This window comes from Populus nigra, chromosome 19 (assembly GCF_951802175.1).
Source record: "Populus nigra chromosome 19, ddPopNigr1.1, whole genome shotgun sequence".
NCBI lineage: Eukaryota > Viridiplantae > Streptophyta > Magnoliopsida > Malpighiales > Salicaceae > Populus > Populus nigra.
This window is the reverse complement of record NC_084870.1, coordinates 13,603,621-13,620,250: the sequence shown is the minus strand read 5'-3', so window position 1 is coordinate 13,620,250 and position 16,630 is coordinate 13,603,621. Positions and strand designations below refer to the sequence as shown.

The 16,630-nt window shown below is 36.0% G+C and overlaps 2 protein-coding genes and 1 long non-coding RNA gene across 5 annotated transcripts; 2 read left to right on the top strand and 1 right to left on the bottom strand.

The window, feature by feature from the left end:
- Positions 1 to 744: 744 nt before the first annotated feature.
- On the top strand, positions 745 to 2,874 carry LOC133679823 (uncharacterized). Its single transcript, XR_009836215.1, has 3 exons — positions 745 to 1,545; positions 2,383 to 2,429; positions 2,634 to 2,874. It is a non-coding gene; the product is annotated as an uncharacterized LOC133679823 (long non-coding RNA).
- A 5,655-nt stretch (positions 2,875 to 8,529) lies between these two features.
- On the top strand, positions 8,530 to 14,965 carry LOC133680279 (monosaccharide-sensing protein 2-like). Of its 3 annotated transcripts, none has more exons than XM_062103123.1 (7): positions 8,530 to 8,808; positions 9,547 to 9,628; positions 9,922 to 10,050; positions 10,333 to 10,899; positions 12,476 to 13,419; positions 13,727 to 13,914; positions 14,277 to 14,965. In XM_062103123.1, the coding sequence occupies exons 3-7, from the start codon at positions 9,972 to 9,974 to the stop codon at positions 14,719 to 14,721; spliced, it is 2,223 nt and encodes a 740-aa protein (XP_061959107.1). In that variant the 5' UTR covers positions 8,530 to 8,808; positions 9,547 to 9,628; positions 9,922 to 9,971; the 3' UTR covers positions 14,722 to 14,965. The 3 variants fall into 3 exon arrangements, with proteins under 3 accessions (XP_061959107.1, XP_061959106.1, XP_061959105.1); XM_062103122.1 differs by having other exon boundaries at positions 8,887 to 9,628; XM_062103121.1 differs by lacking the exon at positions 8,530 to 8,808 and adding an exon at positions 8,865 to 9,348.
- Positions 14,966 to 15,202: 237 nt separating this feature from the next.
- LOC133680280 (homoserine kinase) lies at positions 15,203 to 16,604 on the bottom strand. Its single transcript, XM_062103124.1, has one exon. It carries the CDS (start codon positions 16,469 to 16,471, stop codon positions 15,371 to 15,373), a length of 1,101 nt encoding a protein of 366 aa, XP_061959108.1. The 5' UTR covers positions 16,472 to 16,604; the 3' UTR covers positions 15,203 to 15,370.
- Between the last annotated feature and the right edge of the window lie 26 nt (positions 16,605 to 16,630).

The following is a 16,630-nucleotide window of genomic DNA, read 5'->3' as shown; positions in this document are numbered from 1 at the left end:
CATCATTATTATGACATCATCATCCATCAACCATATGCTCAACAGGACTTTGCACATGAGCTGAATTTGGATGTTTGTTTGCAGGGTTGTTGTGGTTTTTTTGTGGTTAAATTGTGTTTTATTTAAAAATATATAGAAATAATATTTTTTTTTATTTTTAAAATTTTATTTTTAATATTAATATATTAAAATAATCTAAAAATACTAAAAAATATTATTTTAAAGTAAGAAAATAAAATAAATTTAAATTTTTTAAAAAATATTTTTTTAAAAAAAAACATGATCTCATTTAAATAAAATAGATTTGTGTGGATGGCAGTGAGGTGAGGTTAGTTTGGATTTTTTTTTCTTTTAAGTCACAACTCATTCAAATAAAATCCACACCTCCCTCCCTGAATACATATCCGGTTAAACCGCATAAATGAATGAGCTTTGTTCAAGAATACCATAGAAATTATTTTTAAAATATATATTTATTTAAAAATATATTTAAATAATAAATTTTTTAATATCAGGAAATAAAAAGATATAAAAATACAAAAAAAAAATAATTAATTTAAAACTAAAAAAATAATTTTTTATTTTTTCAAAAAGACGGTAAAACAATTTCCCCAAACCCTCGATTAAGACCACTACTTTGTTCATTGAAAGTTAAAATGGTGAAAAAAGGAAAGGAAGAGGGATTTACTTTTCAAAGAAAACAATTCAAAGCTACAAGTATTCGTCGAGTAATCATTGCATAGAAAAATATGCATGCAGTTCACCAGTCGAGTATTCATTCACACTGCTATAAAAACCAAAACGAGAAAAACAAAAAACTAATTAATCATGTCGGAAAAACAACATAGCTTTCCTCCATCCTTGAAAAAACACTAAAACCAAATTACATGGCATGTTTCGTACCATGTTTTTTCTTGAAAAAAACCCCAACACTCTCTTACCTCTCCAGTATTCCCTGAACTTCCTCTCTCTTTGCACAAAGAAGCAGGACAAAAATCAAAAGCAGAGGGGGCAACGAAGACAAAGGGATCTTTTTTTGAGAGGGGGGGGTGGATAGGGTGGCTAGATCCGGGGACGTGAAAACAGGAAGGTGCTTTTTGATGGGGGAGTTAAGAGGGTGTCGGGGAGTCGATGAAAAAGGAGGAGTTGTTTCTGAGACGAGGGTTGACAGATTCGGGAACAATGAAAAGGGAGGACGTACAAGCTGTTGAGAGCATACAATAAAATAAACTTCAGTTTGGGGATTTTGTTATCTGTATCAAAGTTTCTTTTCTTTTCTTTTTCCTTCATTCGGCCAGTGATGTGGGTTCTCCTGGCTGCTCTTGTTTGCTGCTGCTTTTTAATTATGGCTTGCTTGATGAATTTATTCTAAGATTTATCGTGTTTTTCATTATTATTGTAGAGTATGAGGTAAGATGAAGAAGGAAAATGTGTCAAGGTCAGACGAGGCTATCAATAGTCAAGTGGAGAGTATCCCAATTGAGAATCACTTGATCAAATACTTAGAGATTTCTCCATAGAGATGATGTCAACGAGGATTGCATGGTAAGCGTTCTCATTTCTTTAGCATAAATGTGTCAATGCTATCTTCCATTACATATTTGAGTTTGTTTGGTTAGCTCTCTCATTTTTTTCGGTTTTTTTTCTCCCCCTGGATTTAGATGACTGTGAGGATTGCATGGTACGATTCTAAATATCCTTCAAAGGTTGTCTTGGAAAAAACTATGAAAAGAAAAGTCAATTGCAATTGTCGTACGTTGTCTCAAAGTTAAAAAAAAAATGCACATTTGAAACTTTGTGCCTGAACTGAAAGCATTTTACTAATAGGATGAGAAGTTTGGATGGGGGCTTTTGTTGTGCATCTTTGGATTTTTTTTCTTTTTAAACTTATTGGCGGAGGCTTGGTTCGACCAAGCCGCGGAGTATTGGAAAACACTTTCATCGTAGATTCTATAGTTTTCTCATAAAAAAAAGGCTTCAAAGAACCTTCGATTTCTTTCCTTTTTTTTTCCTTTTTTTTTTTTTTAATTCAAGCATTGCTTAAACAGAGGGCTTATGATGTTTTTGCTTTTGACTTCCCCCCCTAGATTCCTGTTATCGCATGCCTTTGTTTTTCTCTTTGGATGTTTTGTTTTGTTAACAAATCGTTATCTTCTCTTGGTTTTTTGGGATCAAACAGGTCTTTTTGAATCGTTAAGAAAAATCTGTTTGATGAACCAAAACGAATCGACCAAAAAAGGAGAGGAAGTTTTTAGTCTAGAAATGCACGTTTAATCCTCGCGTGCTTTATCCACTAAGAAAACTTGGAAATCAAAAAATATTTGCGGGTTACTTTGCATTTATTGTCAAGGCTTTCCTTCTGATGTTACTCTTGCTTTCTAGGACATTTGTAGCTGTAGCAGGTTCTGGTTATTTCCAAGAATTTATAGGTGCGGACATCTCAACTTTTTTTTTTTCGCCTTCAATCTTTTGTATTCCGATCAACAGCTCCCCTAATAGAAATGGACATTAGTTTTTCCATCCAGTTGACATACACTTTTTTAGTCTCGACTTTTATGGTTTTTTGATAGCTGAACTTACACTTTTTTACACTGTTCTTGGTCATCAGAACTAATGGTCTCTGTGCATTGCAGGATGAATTAGTCTTCATGGCGGCCGCCTGTGGTTGCCAAGGAATTTTGTCGCTTCTTAGACTGTAAACTTTATAGATTTTTTTTTGCAATGTTTTTTTTTTGTTAGAAACCAAGCTTTATTATGTCTGTCTAGCATCAATTCTAGTTCTTGGTTTGTTACAACTTTTTATGCTTGCACGTGCCTATCCATAGTATGTAAAACTGCCATTCCATAGAAATAGACAAATTCCTCCGCGGCTAATGTTTGTGCACAACATTTAGCTCTCTGTGATCTTTCGCCATGAATTTTAAATTATTTTCAATTTGATAAACTAGGATTCATCATAGATACAACAAACCCAGCCCACTGCAGAGCGCAAAGCAGCGAACGTAGTGAAATACTACTTTACTCTATTGCGCATTGAGATCATCCAAGACAAAACCAGCCAATATGTTCTTTGGAAACCAAATTGGCCTTTCAACTTTTGTGCTGGGATTAAGAAAAGGAGACATCATCTGTGTGCATCTCCATCGGCAAATGTTGACAATTTAAGTACCTAAACCATCAAATACCACAAGTTGGGATGATATATCTTTCACATCTGGGAAAAATGATTCAATGGAACTTCAGTTTCAGACTCTCCTGGCTTCAAGATAACAGGGTGGTGTCTTCCTGATGTTTGGCAGGCCCTCCACCGGTAGGCCTGAAGTATTTTCAAGTATATGTCAGCTAGAATGAACAGTAGGAAAAATGTACGGGTGACGGGTGCGGGAATCATTGAAGAATACGAATCATCAACAAGCAGCCCGTATCCCAAACACTTAGCTGTTTAGAGCATGAGCTATTGCATATTGTAACAGGATATGTTGCAGAATGCAAAATGCTCTATTATGTCAGCTACTTTTGAAAAGGCCATTCAAGAAGAATATATTCTTCTTTGAGAAGCATATAAATAAATAAGCAAAAGTTGTTGCAGAATTGAATAGAGGTCTATGACGAGGAGTGAATAAGGTTTCAGAATCAGAATCCTAAATGAAACATGGGCAAAATATCAACACATAATCCGCAGACAACATAGAAGGTACGAAATATAGGAATTAAATAATGAATGATTAAGAAATGGAAACAAAAGTGATTAAGCATGAATAGGTAGCGTACCCGTTAGAATTATTAAAAATAATTTTTAAAAAATAAAAAAAAATTATTTTAATATATTTAATAAAAAAATATTTTAAAAACAATTATTATCATATTTTTAAATACCCATCATCATGAGTCTTATATTTTATTCTATTGACTTATGTCTTTTTTGTACTTGAACTAAACTCCATAAGCGCTCAAAATATATTGGAGAGAGAAGGTCTATTATTAAAAGTTCATTTATTTTTATGTTTTAAAAGTATTTTTTTTATAATTTTTTTTACTTTGAATTAAAGTTTTTTAATATTTCTAGATTGTTTTGATAAGTTAATATCAAAAATAATTTTTTTTTTAAAAAATATTATTTCAATATATTTCCAAACAAAAAACATTTTAAAAAACAATTGCTAATACAATATCAAATATGCTCCAAATATAATGCCCTAGCTAGATTTTACGTCCCGTACGATGTCATATAATTATTTTCAAAACTAGTTTTTATTTAATTACATGATTATTATAATAAATATTTATAAGAGTTTAGGAGATTTAAATTCTATAAAAGAAAATGTATTTTTAAGTTGAAACTCTCATTCCTTATTTATGTTAGTTTTTTATGAAAAATATATCTTCTTTTATTAACAACTTTGTTTTTTAATAAAAAATCAAGATAATTAAAATAAATATTTCCAGAAATCTCAATATTTTAAATCAATGGGTGAAAGAACTTAATTTTGGAGACAAAACTCTCATTTTCCTGTTAATTTAGTTTTGGGATGAAAATATTTTTTTATTACTAATAGCGTGTTTTTTTAAGAAAAACTCATCATGATGTAAAAAGCAAATTTCAGACAGGAAAGATTATGATTTTCATGTGGCTATATGAAATAATTAAAAACTAAAAAGACTATTTAATTTCCATTTAATATTCATGTGTAGTTTTTTTTATATAATTTATTATATACTAGGCTCATATAAAATTGTCTAAAAATGATTGTAAGTATAGGCATTAAAATGTATAATCTCATTAAGAAAATATGTCGGATAATTCTTTAAATAGCACTATATTTATTAGTTCAACTTAAAAAAATAATAATAATAATCTTAAGAAAATATGGGACTTGGAGGCCAGGCTCACAATTGCATCCTCTTGACCCACTCAATGCGAAGAATTAATGTTGCGGCATACAACCCGCTGTGTATTGTACTAATTTTTCAGCCATCTTCAATGATAAAAAAAAAAAAAAAAAAAAATTAGACCCAGGATTTTTTACCCCCGAACTCAATTATCAAGGTATTTTGATCGAAAAACAACTCTAAGATATCCTAAGCATTAAAATTACTTAATTTAACTAAAAATTAAAACAAATCCAGATTTTTAGTTAAATTAAGTAATTTTAATGCTTAGGATATCTTAGAGTTGTTTTTCGAACAAAATACCTTGATAATTAAGTTCAGGGGTAAAAAATTCTGGGTCTAATCACTACCAAAAAATTGATAAATACAAACAAAAATCAAAACAAATCCAGAACATCTTTGCGAGCCTCGATCTATTTTTTCCGATACAGTTGATAGAAAAGCTACCACCATTGAATTCTCACCTAACAAACTAACCAATTGATGTTAAGATTTGTTTTTATTTTTTTATTTTTTTGGTGATAGGAATGTAATCAACCATATTCTTTATCTCTTTTTGATATATATATTTTTTTATGGTTTTCTCTTCTATTTCTCACGAGGGGATGAAAAGTAACATAAATGGAGTTCAAGGGTCAAAGCATAACACTCTAAAATTGCATGGACCAATCCGTAGCAAGACAAAAACCTCAAGGACCAAAGTGAACTTTTGGCAATCACCGTTAGGGCGACATGAACAACGCTTTCGTCTCTATGTACGTATACAGTGAAACCCTGCTGTTAATTGGTATATTTTAGATAGATAACTATGATTATATATAGGGAGATGGTGCTATAGACTGATTGTATCAAGCTTGCTTCGAATTGGGCTATCAAAATAAAAAATCTCATGAATTCCTAGTTCTTCGGGCATGAACGATTGAGGAGGATAACTTGGGAATGGTAATCTGATTGATTCCTAGTTTTTTTTTTTTTTTTTTTTGTGTGCGCGTGTAAACAATTTGTTTTCAATTGGAGTGGAGACGTGGGTTTGTTAAAGAAAAAAGAAAAAAGGAGTTGACAATACGTGCGAGTGATGATTGCTAGATTCGGCTGCCAAGACAGCGTACCGATGAGGAACGTGATTTTTTCAAGGGGAGAGAGAGGGAGGAGTGGAAAACAATTAACGCTGTTGAATACTTGTTTCGTGATTGGTTGGATGCATGAACTCCTTGGTCCATTGCTGATCGGATCAAGACAGATAATGAAATCCTCCGTGATTCTCTCTCATCATCTTTTATTTTTCTTTTATTATTATTGAAAACAAATATATTTTTTAAATTAATATATTTTTAGTATTTTCATATTATTGATATTGAAAATAATTTTTACAAAATAAAAAATTATTATTTTAATTAAAAAATAATTTTCAAAACAACTGCAATCTCACTCTTTTTTATTTATAAAAAGAATAATTATTAAGTGTTATATATATATATATATGAAAAGAAATACTGCATGAAATATCGATCCTTGATCATAATTTATTTATATCACAAGGAAATATGTTCATTTTTTTTTTTTATCGTTGAGGCAAGGATCGGATAGGAGGATTATACCGAACGTATAATAAAAAACAAGGGATAATGATATGACCAGCTATGTTATGCTGTTAACTGTGATTTATTCAAGATCTAATTCATCATAATATTGGGTATTAATTGGCGTTTATTCAAGATCAGATCTACTAATGAGTGGAAAAAAAACACTGACACTGACTCCCTCAAACATCCTCCCTCCCTCCCTCCTCCACTGTCCGTCATACGCTACGCGCGGCCCTTCATTATTCTCTCCAATTAATTGCTGCCCCCTCCTTCCATTCCTTTGCAGCGTCTTCTCAAGATTCCATTTTATTCTTCATTCACAATTGTTAATTGCACCACCCACTGTTACTGTTAAGGATAAACTGGTTGTTTTGATTAACTTTAATTCACAATTAATTGTTGTTATTATGATCGGTTGTTTGTAGCTCTGCCTCTTATAATCATCTCATGTACGCTCGCTCTATGGCCCACCCGCCTTGAGCATATTATTTCCCCCCTAATGCCCATTCTTTGCAGCTTAATTAACGAGCTAATTAATTTTCAACTCTCTCTCTATATTTGTTATTCCATCATTTTATTTAGTCTGTGCTTGCTTCTCTTGAGTGTGTGTGTGTGTACACCAACTCTCGAGTATAAAAGAGTTTTATTATTATTTTTAATATATACACACACACACACACTTTCAAGTGCGTGTTATGAGATGTCCCACTACTTTGAACTAGTGATTCTACTCGATTGCATGGATAATTTATCATTTACACTCAATAAATTAATAATCTTGACTTTTAAAGTCTTAATAATATGTTGATTAAATAATATTTTTTAATGATTTTAAATGTATAATTTATAGAAATTAAACTGTAATTCAAGAAAAATCCTAGAATTCACAAACATACGGAATCTTTGACAGCAAAGGGGGGGATAATGGAACGGTTGATGATGTACCTCATCATGGCCACACGAGGTCCACATCATCTAAAGGTTTTACCCTTCTATCTTGCTAGGCTTCATGTTGTTTTCACAGTTTTTTTTTTTAAGTTTTAAATTGATTTTTTTAAGTTTTAAATTACTTTGATATTAAAAATAAATTTTTAGAAAACAAATAATATTATTATAATACATTTCCAAACAAAAAATAATTTAAAAAACCATCTCTATCACATTTTTTGTTTTCAAGGGATATTGAACATCAATTGACTATTCCTCATCCGCGAAAGGGAGTTAGAACAGCAATGGACCCTTCCCTAGCTCTTGTTGAGGATCGGTAGCTATCAACTAGCCACGGAGATCGACCAGTGAACAATTGATGGCATCATAAGTTGCGCGAGAATTGGACTGGCCGGCCATTGCCTTCTCATTCTTTTTTTTCCACCAATAAAAAAGTATTCTTGCATGCATCAATCAATAATAAAACCTTTTATTATAAAATTTATAAATCAACTTATATATCAATCAAGATTAAATTTATTTTTTCATACAATTTTAAAGTATTTTTATATTTCAATATACATTAAAATAATATTTTTATATTTTTAAAATTTTGTTTTTAATATTAAAATGATAAAATAAATAAAAAAAGGCAGCACAACTGGCGTGGCAAACATGAACATTCAGCAAATGGTTAAATTTGATTGCACGTCAGAAGCTAATAAATCACACCCAACTCCACTTTAATCATGCATGTAAAGGTGGCGGGTCCCATGCACAAATAATTGATAACACATGACACAAAAATTGTTGGTGCATAACTGCTTTGTTTTTATATTTAAAAAATATTTTTGAAATTTTTATTTTTTTTATTTTAAATTAATATTTTTAAATTATATTAATACGTTGATATTAAAAATATTTTTTAAAAATAATAAAATATTATTTTAATATATTTATACAACAACAACCGCATTATATTAAAATACGCTCGTACGCTCTCACGAGGCTCCCACGGGGCACCCAGGAGCGAGAACTGATAGCTACAAGTTGTATTCCTAGTCCGCATTTTGTGCTTTTCCTTCCTGCTTTCCCTATCTTTTACGGGCCGTGACCGTGACCGTGACCGTGACCGGGGCATTCATCCTTACCTCTCGTTCTTAGTTACTACTGTCACAACCAAAGACGAGCAAAAGCGGGCAAAAGGGCACTCGAAATAATCTCTTATATCTTTAAATAATCCGGGTTTCCCAGCTGGATGTGTTTGTTAAGATTACTGGATAAAAAAGGATGAAATTTGACAGAGAGAATTGCTTGTGGGAGTAGGGCATGCCGAGGTATTTTTCACAGTCTTGCAAGGCCAGGCCAGATCAGAGCAGGCCACCATTACGATTTTCCACCTGTCCAGGTATTATATTATGTCATTGTAAACTTTCCTTGAGAATATTTCTTAAAGAAATTGACAGCTCCAGCTCTGATTCAATAGCTCTTGTCTCTTTGGGAAGACAGAGGGTGCTGCAACCCTTAATTGCTAATGTCACATGGTTAACCAAGGAAAGGAAATTTGACACAATCCGTGTCTTCGCTTGCTTAAATTACTGGTTAGACACCAAGTTGTTTGTCAGGACACACCACAAGATTCCAATCTCCACAGTCCAGACTTGCATATTGGATCTTGGACTGATCCTTTTTAGCCCCCTCTACTCTCTCTCTCTCTCTCTCTCCAGTCATCTTTCAGGAGAATCTTCTCAATTGGTGATTTCCCTTCATAAAGTCTGGAACTTTATTTTTTCTTGATTCTTTGTAGAATACAAAAATAGGTACCCTTCTTTTGCAGAGGTGACGCAAATAAGGGTTTGGTAGCGAGGGGCACATATATAGTAAGTTGGTAACAGCAATCCGAGGAAGGTGGTGACGTGCAGGGCAAATAGAGGCGCATAAGGGGCAGGTGTCCTAGCTCAAAAGGCCTTTGCTTTGCTTCTCTTTCGCCGGAATTCTTCTCCTTTTTTACTTCCCCATCTGCCACCTAAAGAAAGATATTTCCTTGTTCTCTATTCGCACTTCATTGTCCTGAATTATAATAATAATAAAAAAACCCTCATCACCAAGGACAACTCTCTTGACGCCAAAACATTGCAATTTGCAGAGATTATGATGGCCTTTTCTGCATCCGGCGATACCTGAAAGGACCCATCTAACGGTTCTGCTTCTTTTGCTTTGTCACCCAGGTAATTAAAAAAAAAATCACTTGTTTTGTTTTCGTGTTAGATTTGGACATCTGCGTTTTCATTGTTTTCTGTTTTTCTTTTTTTATATATACAATCTTCTGTTTTGTTCCATATTGTTCATCGGTTGGTTAGGTTGATAGTGTTGATCCATTGGTCTGTTTCTCTACCCAATATAGATCTTCGTACCTCATAAGAGAATCGAACTCTTGTAATAATATTTATTTTTTTCGAATTGGGAGAGCGATAAAGTTTTCCACCATTTGATCTGTGATTTTTGGGATCTTCTCTATCAGAGTGTACGGTTTGTGGTTAGAGTTTAGAAGAAATCTTGGCTTCAGGAAAGATGAATGGAGCTGTGCTTGTAGCTGTTGCTGCTGCTATTGGCAACTTATTGCAAGGATGGGATAATGCAACCATCGCAGGTACTTTTCCCGTTTGATAATTTATTTCCTAGTCTTACTGTCAAGGCCTGAAATGCTTCAAGGTTTCTTCACCTTTTAAAGGTGATTCTTTGCACAATAAACGATCACTTTCATGCATTAAGTTGTTTTTGTGATCGACTTATAGTAACTGAGATTTGCCTCATTCAGTAGTTGATAATTGTATACCTTGCTTGAATTGACTAACACACAGTGCTTTCTGTATTAGAACCATGTATTTTTTTGGCTATCGATTCTAAGCGATTTTTTTTTTGGCCGATGCAGGGGCTGTTTTATACATAAAAAGGGAATTTCATTTGGAAAGTGAACCTACTATTGAAGGATTAATCGTGGCTACATCACTTGTTGGAGCCACTTTAATTACTACGTGTTCTGGACCCATATCTGATTGTCTAGGCCGCCGTCCTTTGTTGATAATCTCATCAATACTTTATTTTGTTAGTGGTCTTGTAATGTTATGGTCTCCCAATGTTTACGTTCTGCTTTTGGCAAGGCTTTTGGATGGATTTGGCATTGGTTTGGCAGTAACTCTTGTTCCAGTTTATATATCTGAGACGGCACCACCTGAAATAAGGGGATTGTTGAATACCCTTCCTCAGTTCACTGGATCTGGTGGAATGTTTCTGTCATATTGCATGGTGTTCGGAATGTCCTTGATGGAGGCTCCAAGTTGGAGAGTGATGCTTGGAGTTCTTTTTATTCCCTCAATCATCTATTTTCTATTGACTGTATTTTTCTTGCCTGAGTCTCCAAGGTGGCTTGTAAGTAAAGGACGGATGCTGGAGGCCAAGAAGGTTCTGCAGAGGCTCCGCGGCAGAGAAGATGTTTCTGGTTAGCCCTTCTGCTTTCCCTCTTTGAAAGTTATCTGTTCCTTTTGTCTGGTGATTCAAAATGTGATCTGCATGAATTTTGAGTTTAGTATAATACTTTATTTTTTAATAGCAATATTGTTTTGATATGCCTAGTGATGGGTGATATGATACACAAGGTAAAAGCTTTCTGGAAGACAAAAGTATAGTTTTGGAAGTTTAGTTCATGCAGAAATTCTCCCAGCAAAATAAAAAAGATTAAAAACATTGTGTATGAAAAGGTGCATGCATAGAATTTTTAATATGAAAGTTTGCTGTTTGATGTGGGGTGATTTTAGTTCTGAAATTTCTGAATTTCCCTTCTGTCATGTACTTATGCTTCATGTTGAGGCAACCATTCTGTATTTGAATCATCACTCTCTTTGGCAGTTTGGGCTTCATATGTTTTGCTCTTACTAATGCTCAGTTGTTAGACTACTACTAACCACAATTTATATATGTGTTAATTTATTCAATTTGTTTTTGCTTCATCTCACTTCTTATCTCTTCACCACTACCTTGCAATATAATGAAACTTGCTTATTCTTGTCCTCGATTAATGATATTCCTGAAATACAGGCCATATCATAAATTGAAAGAGGGGTCATGATTAAGTAAGCTTTCAGAGGCTCTTGTTTGATTTCATTAACTGTACAACAATTTGGCAAATGGCAGTGAGATTTCAGCTGAGAATTACATTTGTTACCTCCAGAGGGAAACTTTTATGCTTTCGGTATTCTATTGACCATAATTCAAGGGTGTGCCGATTCAACATATCATATAGAAACCTTGATAATCATTTTCAGGAAGTTTGTACAAAACTGCTTAGCCGTGATCTGTTCTATTCTTTCTACCATGTTTATTTTACAAAATATCAGTGTCTTCATGTATAAAGTATTCAGTATCGAGTGAGCGGCATTCAATTTCATGGATCACATACCTGTACTTTGCCATATTGTAGCTGTTTATATAGAATTCTCTAGCTCCATATTCTTTCATAACTAATCATGTGTTAGTTATAGCTCTTAGGGTACATGAACACACCATGCATCCTCTTATGTTATGCACCTTACAAAATGCTGAATGGTGTAAACTCTACTCTGTCTCGCCACTTGTGGTGGGGGAATGCTCTTCCTATCTCTTCGTCGAGTCTTCCTCTCCCTTTCACTAGCCTGCCCTCCAAAACCATACCAAGTGACCCTGGCCAGTCATGCATTTCCTTCTATCAGAATTGAAGTAAAAGCATTATGTTTCTATTTCTTTTAGCATTTCTAAAGGAGAGAACCATGTGTTTGAATTTACAGCAACTTAAATAGATGGTTTGGTGACTGTAGTCAATTTAGTTCTTAGTAATTGTTTTCTCTTTGTTTCTTATGCAGTGATAATATTGCAGTGTTTCCTCTTACTTCTCTACTGTTCCTGCATAGAAGTTTGAGTATTCTGTCATGTTTGGTGGAAATGGTGTAAAATCACTCACTACGTGACTTTAGGATTTTTATTTTCACAATTTGGAAGTAATGAATTATCATGTTCACGACTAATCTTGTTTGGATGAACAGGTGAGCTGGCTTTACTGGTTGAGGGACTTGGAGTTGGGACTGACATATCAATAGAGGAGTACATAATTGGCCCTGCCAACAATTTCACCGATGACCATGATATAGCTGCCGACAAAGATCATATCAAGTTATATGGGCCTGAACAAGGTCACTCCTGGGTTGCCAGACCTGTCAGTGGGCAGAGTGCTATTGGTCTTGCGTCTAGGCATGGAAGCATGGCACACCAGAGTCTAGCTCTCATGGATCCTCTTGTCACCCTCTTTGGTAGCGTCCATGAGAAGCTCCCTGAACAAGGAAGCATGAGAAGCATGCTTTTCCCTCACTTTGGAAGCATGTTCAGTGTAGGAGGGAATCATCCTAGAAATGAAGATTGGGATGAGGAGAGCCAAGCCAGAGATGGTGAGGATTATGCATCTGATGGTGCTGCTGGTGATTCTGATGACAATTTGCAGAGTCCATTGATCTCACGTCAGGCAACAAGCATGGACAAGGACATGGTCCCACCTGCCCATGGAAGCATGTCAAGCATGAGACATGGGAGTCTGATTACAGGAAATGCTGGAGATCCAGTTGGTAACACAGGGATTGGTGGTGGTTGGCAGCTGGCATGGAAATGGTCCGAGAGAGAAGGTCAAGATGGAAAGAAGGAAGGGGGCTTTAAGAGAATTTATTTGCATCAAGAGGGAGCCCCTGGTTCTCGGCGTGGATCTCTGGTTTCTCTGACTGGTGCTGATGCCCATGCAGACAGTGAATACATCCAGGCTGCTGCTCTGGTGAGTCAATCAGCTCTTTATCCCAAGGAGCTTGTGAATGAGAATCCAGTTGGACCAGCTATGGTCCACCCATCTGAAACTGTAGCTAAAGGACCAAGCTGGAGAGATCTTTTTGAACCAGGAGTCAAGCATGCCTTGGCTGTTGGTGTGGGAATTCAAATACTTCAGCAGGTAAGAAATGGAGTCTACTGAGCTACTTGGTTTTTTTGTGATGAAGTTTATTTAGTGGCCTTCATTAGGTAGCACATTGATCTTGACACGTGTTCTATTTTATTCAAGAGGGACACTTTCTGAACTTTAATAGCAGAAACTGTTTTAAACAGATGGATACACTCCCATTCCATCATTTTCTTCCTTTCCTTTTGACAACTACGCCTTAAAGTTTGAAGCATAGTGGATTTGTTAATGTAGACATTATACTGCTTTCAAGTTTTGTTTCACTTTTGTGTAAGTTGCTCCTGAATGTGTGCATATGCAGTTCGCTGGCATAAATGGGGTTCTCTACTATACTCCTCAAATTCTTGAGCAGGCAGGAGTTGGAGTTCTTCTTTCAAACTTGGGCCTCAGTTCAGCTTCTACATCTCTGCTTATCAGCGCCCTTACAACATTGTTGATGCTCCCTTGTATAGCTGTTGCCATGAGGCTCATGGATATCTCTGGGAGAAGGTAATTCCATTTCTTCATTTCCTCCCTGACTGTTTTCTACCCAATCGTCACTATATTCTTTTAAAATCCCCAAAATGTTTGTTGCAGTGAGGATTACTGGTGTACAATGTTGTGTCCATGGCTAGGCCCATAAAGTAATCTTTTCTTGTTCTAACATATTTTGATTGTATATGGTTTAGGGGCTCAGGAAATGGGGGAAAATACAAGGTCTAATCATTGTTCGAATTCAATTTCGTGCCTTTTAAATGAATAAAACTGTAACATACTAACGGAATTAAAAAAAGAAGCAATGATTCATGTGCATTTCCCCCGCGTTGTCCCTTGTTTTTCCCCACTATCCTTAGTGCTGTTGTGTTTTGCAGGACTTTGCTGCTCACCACTATCCCCGTGTTGATCATATCCCTCATTTTGTTAGTCCTTGGAAGCTTGGTGGATATGGGCAGTGTTGTTAATGCATCAATCTCAACTGTTAGCGTTGTGCTCTACTTCTGTTTTTTCGTCATGGGTTTTGGGCCAATTCCCAACATATTATGTGCAGAGATCTTCCCTACTCGTGTTCGTGGCCTTTGCATAGCCATATGCGCCCTTACTTTCTGGATTTGCGACATCATTGTGACGTATACACTCCCAGTTATGCTTAAATCTATCGGCCTTGCTGGGGTTTTTGGCTTATATGCAATCGTATGCATCATATCATTTGTGTTTGTCTACTTGAAAGTTCCAGAGACCAAGGGCATGCCTCTGGAAGTGATTTCCGAATTCTTTGCCGTTGGTGCAAAGCAGGCTGCAGCTGCTAAGGAAAACTGAATCCAAGCACCTATGGATAGAAAAAGTTTTGACAGTTGCTGTACTTGTTCTGTTATTTTTGTAGAAAAAGCACATCATCCATTTTCCCCTTCCTTTTGTGATTTTATTTTACATTACTGTAAAAGTTCTTTTTCCTACTCTGCTGAAATGTTTGAATACACCTCATGTCATGTTAGCTAAGAGTGGGGATGATCAATGATGTATGAGAAAATACAAGGAATAATTTTGGATTTGAAAGAGTTAAGCAAGGTCTTCTTATGCTTGGAGCATAAATAAACACAGCAACTGCATTTATACCAGACTGACTGAAATTCAGTGTTCCAGAGAGAGAGCTTTGAAATAACCCCCAATATTTCAGGCCATATATAGGAGAGCTCGTACTTCCAGATGCATTACCAAAACACTTGAAATGCAGGCACGAAGGAATCATACTGAGAGTAAATGACAGACAAGAACCCAAAGTTACATGAGACCCAAAAGAAACCAAAAACATTCCAAGTTCACTTGCATTAATACAGGAGTAAAACAAAAGCCCTTTCCTCTACTTGCTTGCTTGGTGAGTTGATATTTGCTGCTATTCAGACTTGTTATTTCACACCATATCAAATCAAATCAAATCAAAACCAACATATTACATGATCAATCATCATCATCTAGGAACACTACCAACAAGTCTAGCACCAACTCTATCCAACCTCTTAACCGAAGCAACAGCCTTAAGATTGCCTTCTTTCCAAAAAGTCTCCACCATTCTCTCCCCAATCTCCACTCCTCTCTCCTCGCTGTCCACCACTGCCACCGCTGTTGGCCCCGCCCCACTAATTGTACATCCAAAAGCTCCTGCCTCTAGAGCCGCCTTCTTAACCCCTTCCATCCCAGGAATCAAGGGAGCCCTTTTAGGCTCCACAATTTTATCACTTGACAATGCCTTCCCCAGTCCCACCAAATCCCCTTGCAACACTGAAGCCACAAAAGCCCCAGCTTGACTACAATTCCACACATGGTGTGGCATCCCTATTTCAGCAGGCAATGCGGCCCTCATTTTCTTAGTTGGTGCTTCAAAATCAGGACTAACAAGAACAAAGATCAAATCTTTTTCAACTGGGAATTGTAAACTCATTAACTCTAGCGGATCATAACTTCTAATCAAAACAAAACCACCCATTATTGCTGGCGCTATATTATCAGCATGGTAACCTGAAACTTTAGCTTCTGATTCCAATCCAGCCAAGACTAAATCTTTCACCTCCAATTTTCTTCCAAACAGCTCATTCACAGCCACAGCCGCCGCCGCAGCACTGGCAGCGCTGGACCCGAGTCCGGATCCTAAAGGAAGGCCCTTTTCGAGGGAAAGAGAGAGACCCACAGAGCGAATGTTGAGCATTTTCATGGTGGCGATAGCAGCGATGCCAGCACAGTTATAGAGTGGGTTTTTGGAGAGCTTTTTGGGCCCCGAAATATCGGAGATGGAGAGCTCGCCGGGGTGGACAGAGGGGTCGACACGGAGAGAGACGAAGTCGCCGAGGCCATCGACGGCGCATCCAAGGAAATCAAAGCCAGGGCCAAGGTTGGCGACAGTAGCAGGTGCGAAGGATCTGACGGATGTGAAAACTGGCTCGGGTTCGGTGGTTGTGATGGTGGGCAGAGAGAAGTTACAGCGAAGGATGTCTGGTCTTTTGGGTTTAAGATTTGTTAATGGAGTTGCTGGGGTTATAGGTTTCAAAGGAGATGGAAAACAACATATTGCCATTTTTGTGGTTGTAGAGGGAGAAAGGGAGGCTTTTTTCACTTTTTAGTGAGTAAAAAACGCAAGGGTTTTAGAATCCAGTCGTTTTTAAAGGGAGAGGTGAATTATTCATGTAGTTCTCCATGTTTTTAAGGCTGTTCATATTAGTTCCTCAACCTTAAT

Bases quoted from the DNA above. Each gene is read 5' to 3' on its own strand.
- LOC133680279 (XM_062103123.1), top strand. From the start codon at position 9,972: ATGAATGGAGCTGTGCTTGTAGCTGTTGCTGCTGCTATTGGCAACTTA. The intron at 10,900-12,475 runs GTTAGCCCTTCT...TTGGATGAACAG, and splicing joins CGGCAGAGAAGATGTTTCTG to GTGAGCTGGCTTTACTGGTT. The intron at 13,420-13,726 runs GTAAGAAATGGA...GTGCATATGCAG, and splicing joins GAATTCAAATACTTCAGCAG to TTCGCTGGCATAAATGGGGT.
- LOC133680280 (XM_062103124.1), bottom strand. From the start codon at position 16,471: ATGGCAATATGTTGTTTTCCATCTCCTTTGAAACCTATAACCCCAGCA.